Source organism: Podospora pseudoanserina, chromosome 3, assembly GCF_035222485.1.
Source record: "Podospora pseudoanserina strain CBS 124.78 chromosome 3, whole genome shotgun sequence".
In the NCBI taxonomy this organism is placed as follows: domain Eukaryota; kingdom Fungi; phylum Ascomycota; class Sordariomycetes; order Sordariales; family Podosporaceae; genus Podospora; species Podospora pseudoanserina.
Genome location: NC_085922.1, coordinates 3,166,588 through 3,179,324, shown reverse-complemented (window position 1 = coordinate 3,179,324; position 12,737 = coordinate 3,166,588). Strand labels below are relative to the sequence as shown.

Genomic DNA, 12,737 nt, shown 5'->3' with positions numbered 1-12,737 from the left:
AGCACCCCCCACGCAACCCAACCTTGAACAGTCGCTATCAAATCCAATTTCCCATTCGGCGTGGCAGCTCTCTGTTTGGGCGCAGCTGAGCTCAGGGGCTCTTCAAAGTTCAAAAGTCTTGTTGGATGGCAATATCGGAAATCTCACCTTCAAGTGTCAGAAACTCCCGCGAAGCGCCACTCCAACCCTCTGCCGCCGCACTGCTGCCGCTTGTCCCGGATCACGAAGGGACAATCCCATGCGTGGCATCCTGACAGTGTCCATCATAGGTTTCACAGCAAATCTCACCGGTGAAAACTGTCTCTGTTTTGTCTCTTGTCAACACTCAGATCCGGACGAACCGTGGGTCCGGTCTTTTTTTCCCAGACCCTTCCGGCCCTTGTGGATGACCGGCAGGCCCGCCCCGCTCCCATCTGGGGATCCGGGGTTCTGACAGGGATCGTCACCACCAAAAGCTGGGGAGCGGAGACCGAGCATGGAGCAGGCGAGGCCTTTGTCGGTTTGTCGATGGGGTCAACACCAACGGCGTGCCCTGGCCCTGTTTATGTAAAAAAAAAAAATAAAAAAAAATAAAAATAAAAAAAAGGGTCCTGAACGCCAGGCCGAGACCGGCTGGTCACGTCTTTTCGATCAAAGCACGATCTCGCAACCCCCGGTCAATATGAGAGAGAGAGAGGAACCTTGGTTTGCTCAAACCTGATCGGGCAAGTGTCGTGCCCTTTTACGCCCTTGGCACATCGCCCAGTGCCCCCCGTCACAAGTCACAACCCATCCTCGGTCTTTTGTCTCATGGCGGGTAAAAAGGCCTCGTGCCATCCATTCTTTTTTTCTTGCTGCTCTTCAAGTGAAGGTGATACAACGGCTCGTGGCAAAGCAAGCAAGCAAGCAAGCGTGCTGCAAGTGTCGGGCTTGTTCTTACATATGCCCCCCAAGCTGGACGCCCGAAAGGTGCCTCTCGGGGGCGAGGCGAGGTGTGCCTCTTTTACCATATTTTGATCACTAGCCCAAAGTCAAATGACCATTTTGAACCGGACCCCTGACGGCACTACCTTGCACCGCTGCAACAGGAGCTGGTCCAGCCAGACGCGGAGGCGCCCGTTCACAAGGATTTAAAAGAGAGGGAAAAAGCCAATTCGGCATCTGATCATCCTTGACCTTTCTCCTCACACGCTTTCGTGCTTATACTTCTGCACTACTGTAGGTGTCTCTCTGGTCCGACCTGTTGAATCAAGGGAACACCTTGTCCGACATTCCAACGGTCCAGTGGCCTTGCAACCCTGGCTGCATTTCTGCAGGGGGGAGGGTTCCAAAGGGGGATGGGGAGGGGAGAGTTGCCGCCGGGTGGATTCTCTTGTCCATCTACCGAGTGACTTTGCGAATACATTACATAGAGAGCATCCCCCTCGCCAACACTTTTCCGGAGTGTAGTCTTGGGGTTTTTATTCATATCGTGTCAGTGTGCGTGTCTAAGACACCAGCCCTCGCCTCTCACAACGGAGCGAGCCAAAGTTCGCCAAGCGACACAAACCAGGACGGAGATACCACTCACTATCCGCAAGGAACCCCGCAGACCACAAACCTGGGAGGGACCACAAGGCGTAACTTTACTTTCAACCGTGGGCCAACTCTATTTCCAGCAGAATCTTGGAAAGGTTGGCTGTGATCTGGTTTTCCCACCCCTCTCCCCGTCAACGCTCTGTCACCAGGGAATGCAGTTCAAGATGGGTTACTCGAGGGCGCAGCAGGGCGCTGTCCCTCGAGGATTTGGGGGGCCGAGCAAGCCCTCTTCCAAGCATGTGGAGGGACAGCTTGATCCAGAGGATCTTACCCGTCGGTTGTTGCTGGTCCTGGCCGAGCAGGAAGAACATGAGAAACGAAGGCAGCGGAGGGCCGAGCAGCAGAGCCGTCATCGCCGGGAGCATCAGAGCAGCAGACATGGACAGTCACAGTCATCAAAAACACAAGCAGACCCCAGATGCTCAGACCACAGCAGACGAAGACCCTCCCAGGCCAACACCTCCACCTCCTCCCAGCTCCCAGAACCCCGGTCGACAGACGATCACTATGTCCCCAAAGAAGCCGCCCGCCAGTTCACCCGCACCACCACCGTCGAGCAAATGCGCTCCAACGACTTCATCCACCAACTCTCCAAGCGAGCCCACAGATACCACAAAGACTCCAACCGCGAGGGTGACCCCATCGCCTCCACCACCCCGGCCGACCTCGCCCGCCAACTCCGCCAGTCCCAAGCAGAGCGTGACCGTGCCTTGGAGCGGGAGCGTCAACAACGTCAACCTCCCCCTTCCGGACCATCAACCTCCTCCCCTTCCTCCCAACAACAGTCCCACACCTTCAGAGCCGAATTGGCAAGGCTAAACACCAACCACAACCGCGTCTCCCTCACGGGTCATTACCCCTCTCACCAACCCAGAAGAAACAGCACTGGTGGTGCAGACCCCTTGTCAGCCGATACAATCCCAACCCAGCAGCCCACCACCCGCCGCTCCATGCTCGTCCTCAACCCAACCCTTCCCGGAGGGGAAGGGGGAGGGTCAGAGGACACCACAACCCCTACTTCCGAAGACCCGACCCCTCTCCAGCGTTTCCCTATCCACGCCCCAGAGCACAGGGTTGACTGGTCCCAGTCTGATGAACGCAGTAAATCCACCGGGACATCCCGCCCCAGACTCATGTTGTCTCCCCTCCTGAAAAGAGCAGACTCGTTGTTCACGCTGAGGTCGTCAAAGGGTAAGGAGAAGGGTGGGAGTTCGAGCAGTGCTGGGTCGGGGTCGGGGTCGGTGGTGACGAGCCCGACTGGGGCTGGGGCTGGGGGGGAGAATGGGGGGGTGTTGAGTTCGGGACTGGGGACTATGCTGCCCAGTCCTACTAGGGCTGTTGGGGGTGGGGAGTTGCCTGCGCTGGAGGAGCTTTCACCCCCTCCTCCTCCTCCTCCTCCTCCTCCTCCTGCTGCTGCTGCTGCTGCTGCTGCTGCTGCTGCTGGGGAGAAGGGGGCAAAGTCGCCTACTTCGGCGAAGAGTGCCACTAGTGGGAAGGGTTTCTTTGGGAGGTTTAAACGCTGAGAAGATCGCGGGCTCTTTTTACTGGGCTAGGGGTAGAGAGTGTGAAGGTGGCTGAATAAACGTTTGGTCGAGGGTAGGCGAATGGTGTGGGTTGGTTGATTGGATTTGTTTTTGGGGTGGTGTGCTGGAAAAAGAATGGAAAATATATATCATGGCACAGGGTGGTTGGTGATGATGGTCATGATTTTACACCAAACGTTGGTTTGGTATGTCTCTGGTTTGGCTTGTACTGGCTTAGTCTGGCTTGGTCTGGCTCGGAATGGTTGGCTGTACCTGTTTTACTAGTAGCTGTTGATCAGTTAGTCTTTTCTGCTTTTGTTGCGAGGACGTGGTCTAGACTTCAAAAACGGCAGAGGATGGCGGGGGAGAGGGGGGCGAAGAGGGGGAGAAAAGAGCGGAAAAGCCGTAGGTTAATGGTAATTGATATTGTTTGATGTTTAAACTTTGATCATTCCCTGAACGCTCCCAGTGTTGTTCGCCCGCGAAAACGACGAGTTGCCTGCCTGTGCGCCTAGTCAGACTATGCATGCTAGACGTGTTAAATGTAAGTTCAGCTACCACTGGATAACCGGGGCTTTTTAATGCATCTTCTCTTCACCTCTCTGCATGCCTCGATGTATTAATTAGACACATACCACCCTCGACATGACATCACAACATGACATGTAAATCTTCTCCCACCCCCGATATTACATCTATAAACACTGGATATGCGCCCTTACCTTCCCTGTAAATTATATATATAAACCCACCTAGATCCTCTCATGCTTTTCCCTTACCCCTTATACCCCCCAAAAAACCATTATGTAAACCAACCGAACACCCCCCTTATACAAATCACACCCCCTCCTCCTCCCTCAACAAACCCTCCACAACCCTCCTCTCCTCCCTCCTAACCTCCTCACCAACCTCCTTAACCGCCCGTTCCGCCACCGGCCTCGGCCCCCCATCCCCAACCCCATCCCCTTTCCCCTTTTCCTCCTCCCCCAAACTCAACAAATAAAGCACCGCATCACAAAACTCCCTCACCCCATCCCCCCTATCCGTCGGGTCCGTCCTCGCCTTCTTCAGCGCGCTCGCCCCCTTCCTCAACCCTACATCCTTTGACCAAGGCGGTTCTTTTCTTTTCCTGTTATTGTTCTGGAGGAAAGACGGTGTTGTTGTACTGGAAGATGGTGTTGGAGGGGGCAAAGTCTGGGAGTGGATCGAGTCGAGGACGAATGGGAGGGAGGGGTATTTCTTTACTAGGCGCTGGAAGACGTGGGCGTGGTCGAGGAGGATTCTGTAGGGGTCGTTGTTGGTTTGCTGAGAGGGATTGGGAGCGGTGGTTTGGGGGGTGGGTTGGGATGTTGGGGCGGGAGGGTCGGGGGGGTGGTTGGATTTGTGGGATTTGTGGCAGGGGATTGAGCAGCTGGAATAGAGAGTTAGTGTTGAGGTAGTGGGAACGGGAAAAGGAGACGTACTATGGCATTGCGCAGCCGGGGCGGGGGCATTTGTATTTGCCTGGTTGGGTGTTACATACGGCGCAGAGTTTTGGCGCTGGTTTTGGGGGTGGAGGGGGGTCATCATCTTCTTCTTTTTCTTCTTCTTTTCCTTCTTCTTTTTCTTCTTCTTCTTCTTCGTCTGCGCCGAGGGTTGCTGGTGATGGTTCGGTTGGTGGTTGGGTTGTTGTTGCTGATGGTGATGGTGATGGTTGGGGGGAGGCGGTGGGTGCTGTCACTTCTGTGATCTTGGAGCCTTCGTTCAGACCTGGCAAGGCCATCCCGCCATCGTCTTGAGCCATGGTTGTGTGTTCAGTGCTGGCGCAAACTGGAGGTGAGGTTCGAGACGGAGCGCCAATCGGGTGAGAGAGCGTGAAAGTTGTAAGTTGAAGTCTGTGATTCGCCGGGCCGGCTGGGTTCGAGATTGGCGAGATGTTTAGAACAATCCTTTCGAGAGTGAGATGTCTTGCATCTTCGAACAAGGTCCTTACACACTGGTGATTCGCTGAAGCTGAATGTTTGGGCGACCAATTGGCAACTGGTCGCGTTTTCTTTCAACGGTGACCCACATGAAATTTAGAGGAACGGCTTTTCTAGACTGTGTGGATACTGTGCGGTAACTAGAGCTTCACTTACTGCGGTACACTGACTGGCACTGGGACCTCAACTAGTTTCTAACAGACGGCATGCTATGATTATGTGTACGGAAGTCTCATAAAAGACGAGACAGACATGTACATTTGGATGCTTTATTCACATCACCCTTCTCCAGATGTTGAAAGTCCAGATAAAGTGACAGGCAGGGTTCAAAATAAAGTGGGCCCTGCGCCGAGACCTATGACGCAGCAAATATTTTAGCGGATCAACTCAGAACAAACTGTTTTGTCAGCCATCCCGCTGCCGGGTCTCGTCCGGCAATCTTTCGGCCCCTCCATAATTTCAGACTTGACGACGAGACCTACCGAGCCCATCTTACTCTATCTCAACACAATCTATATTTCGCGCTCGTAGGGAATCAGCACACCATGCCATCGACCAAGCTCCTACGAGGCATCGCGCCCCTAGTAGCGCAACCCACCTCGGCCGCCGCCCGCCGCCGAACAACCACATCCCTCCTCCGTCTCCTGCACCAACCACCATCACAACAACCTCCCCGCCGAGCAGCCCACACCACCACCTCCGGCCTCCGCCCCCGTCTCCAACCCCAATCATGGCACCCAACAACACCCTCTCCCCAGCAACCTAAGCGCACCATCTTCATCCAAACCGAACCAACCCCCAACGCCAACTCCCTCAAATTCCTCCCCAACCACCCCGTCCTCCCCGAGTCCATCTCCACCCCCTTCGTAGAATACCTCTCCCCCCGCTCCACCATCTCCCCTCCATACCCTTCCCCCCTCGCCGCAAACCTCATGAACGTCGACGGCGTCACCTCGGTCTTTTACGGCCAAGACTTTATAACAGTCACCAAATCCGCCGACGCCGTCTGGGCCCACATCCGCCCCGAGATCTTCTCCCTCATCACCGAAGCCATCACCTCCGGCCAGCCCCTTGTCAACACCTCCCAGCAATCTGCCTCCTCCCCGTCCACAGCAGAGCAAGAGCAGGAATCCGGGGAAAGGGACAGTCTAGAATACGACGAAAACGACAGTGAAGTCGTTGGCATGATCAAGGAGCTCTTGGAAACGAGGATCCGCCCAGCGATTCAGGAAGATGGAGGGGATATCGAATTCAGGGGTTTTGAGAATGGCATCGTCATGTTGAAACTCAGGGGCGCGTGCAGGACTTGTGATTCGAGCACGGTTACGCTCAAGAATGGGATTGAGGGCATGTTGATGCATTATGTGAGTTTTTATGCTATTGGCACACTTTCCGGGAGCAATTGCTGACATGAGAACGCAAAAGATTGAGGAAGTTCAGGGCGTGGAACAGGTGCTTGACGAAGAGGAGGAAATCGCCATCAAGGAGTTTGCCAAGTTTGAGGAGAAGCTCAAGGCGCAAAAGGGAGCTGTTCCCGAGTCGACTGGGAAGGGTGGGTTGGATAGTGTGCCTGGTTAAGATCTGGGAATGCAGGAAGTTATAGGTTGTATGAAATAGGTGGTTTCAAAGCTTATTGACCTAATGGTGTGGACGGGGGAGTCTTGTATGCTCGTGTAAAATGCTGGAAATAGCGATATCATGTGTGCTGCTGAATATCATGTAGCAGAATTTAAATAAATGCCCAGCTGGTGGCTGTTATGCGGATCGAGATGTTATTTCACAAAGTAGCTCTGGAAGAGGTGGTCGAGGTAGTCGTTTCTTGCCCTCGGCAAAGTTCAGTGATGAGTATGGTTTGCCTCGAAGCCATTTACTGAGTTGTGACAGTTCTAGTGAAGAATGATTGGCCAACCGAGTCCCGGGACCCTTTACGTTGATATCCCATTGAGCTATATACGTCGAGGTAACACACAGTGGCACTGAGCTGTGCATGTCAGCCCATCTATATCTACCTGCCCGCTTGTCAACAACAACAACAACAACAACAACAACATAGACAGGGCCCCGCATCTGTCCGTTGACGTCTTCCTACTTGCTTACTCTCGGCGTGACCGGCGGCGTGATTACCTGGCAGGTGAGTTACGCGGAGAATGGGAAGGCCGCGTGGTGTAATTGCCGTCAACGCAAACATGTCTTGCCCCGACTTGCAGCTGGAGAAATCACCAAAGGGAAGTGATCATCATCATCCCCAACCTCGTTACCCCAAAAAGAGAGAGCGTTGTGTATATGTAGTAGCACTGTGGCAGCATGTGTGGGTAGCAATATCGTGGCGTCGTCGAAACCTCCAGACCGGTGGGCAAAGCAACTTGCATAGATCTACCAAGAAGCAAAAATGAAATCATCCCTCGGTGACGACGACCTCAAAGAGGGTCGGTCGTCCTTCTCGATGCTTCGACTTGCATCAGGGTGCATATCGTGAGCTCGCCTTTCCCAGCCGTTCGGGGAAGCATCTGGGAAATGCCGCGTGCAAAACACAAACAAAACCCATATTCTATTATGGCATGGCAGAAGCTTGCTGGTGAGACTTCCACAGCAACAAGTGACATCCAGATCGAACGAGAAATCCGGGGTAAAGCGACCCCCCTCCCCTTTGAAAGGGCGGAAAACACATCCAGGGCGGATCCCAACAGAAACGATGCCCTGCTGTCAAAAGTGAACTTTTTAGCGGGGTAGTTTCTTTCTGAGAAGAACTCGAACCGCCGTGGCGTCTCTCTCCCGCGGGGTCCCAGCTTTGTTCAACTGACGTCTGTGGTTCATCAATGGAGGGGTCGGGGTTGGTGGTGGTGACAGGGGGGTAGTAACCTAAGGGAAATTGAAATCTGGGGTTTCCCGCTCTCATCACCTCAATAGAGAAGAAGAAGCACACTCGAAGGGCCCGCCCCATTCGAGAAACAATTTAGGCTGATGAAAGTTCAACCCCCCAGCCGCGTCCCCTCAAGGGTAGGGGCTTGGGCCTTTTCCTCATGGTATGTATGTAGGTGAGGTATGCAATGCAGGGGCTTTGCTGATCGTCAGTTGACTTATGTCCTCTTGAAGGACTCTCTCCTGTTTGTGACTGAGATATGACGATTGTATCTTTTTGGGATCTCGATCGTCAGAGCTTCTAGGTCGTGGTTAGGGAGGCAAAAATGGCCATAGCTTCTTGCGCGAACTGCCCTCTGGCTTTTTGCTGGTGTTAAGAGTTGACCTTTGGGTGCGGGTTCAACGTCGAGCATGGGGTCCGCGTGATGTGTCTTGGTGGCCGTTAGACCCTCTTCGTCAAAATGTATGTTAGACAGCTACAGCGTAAGACACGAGAGAGACCTAGAGAGAGCGGGGCACTGGGGGCAGCCTTCTTCAACGAAGCCAATCCTTCCTCCGTGGGTTGCACAGCAGCATGCGGCATTCCTGCATCAAGACCTGTTGCTGGCCATAGGCCATACGCACATATTCGCGTGATTCGACGGGCATCCAGACCGCGGGAGAGAGAGGGAGAGAGAGAGAGCTGGGGTTGGTCAATGAGGTGATGGCAAAGCTGGATGAGAGGAAAAAAAGCTTGGAATCCCGGTGAAGCAGATTGAGGTCTCGTGAGTGGAAGGAACCACTGAGCTCGGTGAACCTCCCTTCCCTTGAGCTGCATCGACAGGGCCGTTTCGAGCCTGCTGCAGCAACGAGACAGAAAATCAATCATGCACTCGGGCGGCGCGAGAGAGCAATTGCATTTCCCGATCCTCCACTCACAGCCCATGCTGATGTTTATGTCAAGATATCTCAAGACAAGACGGTGAATCTTGAGAAGCAAGCAGAAAAGCTGACAGCGGGTGTCACCAGCACTGCCCATCCAACCTATATATCTCCACTGACTGAGGCGAGGCGATCATGATCTGAATCCCGACGAACAAGACTCGAGACGAAATTGCTGCAAAAGCGCCGCACACCAAGGACGGGACGGAGGGACCCCCCCTTTCCCTGCATTCCTCTAGTATATCAGACCTGTGCTATATCCAGCCAAACCGCCGTTGCATTACCGACGTCTTCCCCACATTTCGTCTACACATGTAGGTGAACTGACCATTACCTCCTCTCTGTCACCTGACCACTCCGGGGTCGGCAAGTTCAGAATTTTTCTAAGTCTTACGCTTAATACATACCAAAATAGTAACGTACTGGTAAACTATATAACATTTGTTTGTAATTTACTATTTAATTTAAACTTTTTTTTTCTATTTATATTTTTAAGGTTTATAAACTATATCATTTATTTCGGAAATATATTTTTAAATACTATTAAATACGTTAATAAAAAATAAAAATTAAATATTTTCTATAACTTAAACTTGTAAATTTAAAAGTAAATTGTAACTTCAAAGAGCTAGATTAACTGTTATATTTAGTAAGTTTTAATATTAATATCAATTATGCAATATATTTAATTGAAGTATTTTAAGTTAATTGTATATTTTTTATACAAACTTTTTATTTTACTTTTAACTCTAAATATCTATTGTTAAAATAAGTTCTCGTTAGGCTTATTTTACAATAAGTTACTGCTATAATACTCTGTAGCAGCAGCCTTAACAAAAGCGTTACACAGGGCAAAAATATCTCACAACATATCTATCTAGCAACTATCACATGCTCTTTTAGCACCCATTTGATACCTACTCTACACTACTCAGTATCTACTTAGTACTCACTTAATGCTTATTTGATACTTCACAAAGTATCTACTAAGTGGAGTAAGCTACTGCAAGGCTCTGCATCTGCTGCAACAGTAAACTAAATAGCCTAAATTCTATATTTAGGCTATTTAAAGCCCTATAAGTGCCTGGAATAATTTGTGGGCTAATTGACTCACAGTAACCCACACTTTCGAAAGGCTAGTAACAAAATTTGCCCTGCTTTATATAGCCATAAGCACATTTTTTTTTAACAAAACGCAGCTAAATCAAAGCTTGCTAAGCTGAACTCTAGTTTATCTGCTTATTGTGGTATACGAGACATTGTAAAGTTTTTAGGGGTATATGATAAAAGTTAAATATGAACCTTACTACAAAGTCAAAGTTAGTATATAGCAGACAAATCACTCTAACTACAGAAGTTTACTTCCTATAACTTTGTTGCTTAGCGTCGTAAGGCGCTGTAGCTATAAGCTTTAATAGTAAGCTATAGATACTAGATATTAAGTCTTCCACTACTGCGAGCATTGTAAATGCGTGTCTAAACAAAAGTTATAGGCCTGTATGAGACATAATCTTCAATAACTATATTAAGTCAGATTGTAGACTAAGTTACATTAAATTATTTAACGCTTGATTCTTTTTTAATAAATCAAAATTCTCAATTTACCTACTCCGGAGTGGCCAGGTAATAAAGAGGGGTAATAGTTAGTTGACCTTAATCCACGAAGTCCAGCGGTTGATTAGGCGGCACAAGCCTCCCCGCAATTTGTGTTCCCTGGGCATGGCGGGGGAAAAAAGGAAGAAACCCCATGAAAGAAACGCCTTGTCGGCCTTGACAGAGCTCGACACTGGGCTAACCTCTTTCGTCCAGACCAAACGCATCACTATCGGGAACCCTGATCGCCCAGAACCCCACTGCATTTTCTGAGTTGCCCTCACCACCGCGGGACACTCTCGCCATACCTACTGCGTAGACGGAACATCTCTACCTTGGGTCGTTGTTTGTGGCATTGGTGGTATTCGGGTTGTCCGCGGGGAAAGGGGCGGGTAGGATCGAGGGTTGAAGATGCAGCAGGTACCACGTTAACAGACATTCTAGCGTCAACATCAAATTGTTTGACCCATGCTACCACCCCACCAAAAAAGAAAGAGAGCTCCCCGTTTCCACCCCATCTGGCTGCATCTTCCATGCAGCTCTAGCCATTGAACACGGCCACGACCACAACCACAACCACAGCACAACATCAACACCGTCACCGGCCGGGCTTCCATCTCTTGGTGTCTGTCGAAACACTCCGCACTGGCCTGGTTGCTCCAATCGGGGACCTAGACCCTTCTAGCACCCAACCCTTGTCTCCCTCCCATCGTCTCTTGTCGTCCCTGTCTTGTCCCCTTCCCTGCCACTTGAGTTCATCACAATACCTACGTACCCACGGTATCTTCTATAATTCCTCTCTTCCGCGAGCTGGGATGCCCACCCAACAGTAGTCCATCGCGCAGTGGATAGTTCTTTGTCTCACGGGCGGTGCTGGGGCTTCGAGTTTCTTGACTGGAGCCACTAACAAAAGACTACGCCCGGCACGAGACCTCCTGAGCAATCTCTCAATTCCATTCCCGGAACCTGGGGGCAGGCATCATCGAGGGACTCTAAACTTAAATCCTACGGCGTTTTGCCACAGCATCATCTTCATTAACCAAACCACACACAACCTTTCGAGCCTTCAGGTCTCTCTCTCGTCTCTCCTGCGGTCTTCAGCGTGACTTGACCCTTCGGCTAGCCTGGCCAGGATTCAGCCACTAACGAGTAACGTGCCTTCCCCGCTCCCACACTTCAACCCTCCTAAAGCAGCTGCGGCAGCACGCTTACCTTGCCTGCACCCTCGCGCATCCATCCTTGAACAGGACACTCCCGAGCCAGACAGCCAGCCAGCCAGACATCTTCATCACTCACACACTCTTGTCTCTCCTTTTCCCTTTCCCTGAGAGCCACCCCTTCCCGCCTTTCCGCCCTTCCTCCCCCCTTTTTGTTCTCTTCTCTTCTTCACCTACTCTCCCGCTGCTCGACGGCGGCGAAGACAAGACAAGACTGCTCGGCAATACGCGGCCCACTGCCCGGCCAGATACCCTCAACCCTTCCAGAGAGCTTCGCGCCTGTAATGGGAGGTCGCGTTTAGCGCTGCCGCACCCCTCCGCGAAGTCAGCGCATCGATAAAAAGTTCGACAGTTCTCATCGGAAAACTATAAACCCCGCAACAGTCCGTCGTCTCCATAGGACTCACTCACTAGGGCCGGTTTCATGAGGATTGGGTTTGGAGCCTCCGGTACTACGCTCCATCCGTTCGGCAAGAGTCCGGGATAGACCGTCTTTCATTCCTGTCTTCTGGGTCCCAAACGCCGCCCTCAATTCCAGTTTGATATCGTCGGCCACGATACACAGCCCTACGCTCTACTCTAGTTGACATTTCGTCCTTCACTTTTTCCATCCTTGTGCTTTTTTCTTTGGTTTCAACTTTCTAGAGACTGCGACAAATACCCCCACATAGAGTTTCCCATCAGACTGTGTTGTGTAAGTGACCCCCTATTTCTTGAAGTCTGGCGAGAGGCATACATCAGTTCATTGTGTATGCCCGACCAAGAGCGAGCTGCCAATGGGCTCATTCCGTGTTGCTCGTGGCTGGACTGTGTTCTCAAAGCTCCAGCTCGTCTCGTGTCAGCAGGCAGTTGATGTATGCCCAAATAAACAGGCACACAGTCGATGACAATCATCGCCCAAACTCCACTCTCCGGTCTTGTGCTGACTAGGCCTACAGCTGATTTCCTTCACGCGCCCTAGAGATATCCGATAAAGGTCTTAGAGATCTGAGGTTTTTTGAGTTTTCATCACTAGTCGCCACTTGTTTAACGTCATCCGGCTAGTGCAGCGGGCAACTCGATCATCATTTGCCATCATCCACCTTGCTAGCCATAGTCAGGTGAAT

At 51.4% G+C, this 12,737-nt stretch overlaps 3 protein-coding genes across 3 annotated transcripts; 2 read left to right on the top strand and 1 right to left on the bottom strand.

Moving 5' to 3' along the window:
* Positions 1-1,709: 1,709 nt before the first annotated feature.
* Positions 1,710-3,080, top strand: QC764_309130 (uncharacterized protein; the record flags this gene model as incomplete). Its single annotated transcript, XM_062946024.1, has 1 exon — positions 1,710-3,080. The coding sequence occupies one exon, from the start codon at positions 1,710-1,712 to the stop codon at positions 3,078-3,080; it is 1,371 nt and encodes a 456-aa protein (XP_062802071.1).
* Positions 3,081-3,917: 837 nt separating this feature from the next.
* On the bottom strand, positions 3,918-4,863 carry QC764_309120 (uncharacterized protein; the record flags this gene model as incomplete). Its single annotated transcript, XM_062946023.1, has 2 exons — positions 3,918-4,491; positions 4,544-4,863. The coding sequence occupies 2 exons, from the start codon at positions 4,861-4,863 to the stop codon at positions 3,918-3,920; spliced, it is 894 nt and encodes a 297-aa protein (XP_062802070.1).
* A 337-nt stretch (positions 4,864-5,200) lies between these two features.
* QC764_309110 (uncharacterized protein) lies at positions 5,201-6,832 on the top strand. Its single transcript, XM_062946022.1, has 2 exons — positions 5,201-6,405; positions 6,467-6,832. Exons 1-2 carry the CDS (start codon positions 5,587-5,589, stop codon positions 6,617-6,619), a joined length of 972 nt encoding a protein of 323 aa, XP_062802069.1. The 5' UTR covers positions 5,201-5,586; the 3' UTR covers positions 6,620-6,832.
* Positions 6,833-12,737: the final 5,905 nt, after the last annotated feature.

Bases quoted from the DNA above. Each gene is read 5' to 3' on its own strand.
- QC764_309110 (XM_062946022.1), top strand. From the start codon at position 5,587: ATGCCATCGACCAAGCTCCTACGAGGCATCGCGCCCCTAGTAGCGCAA. The intron at 6,406-6,466 runs GTGAGTTTTTAT...AGAACGCAAAAG, and splicing joins AGGGCATGTTGATGCATTAT to ATTGAGGAAGTTCAGGGCGT.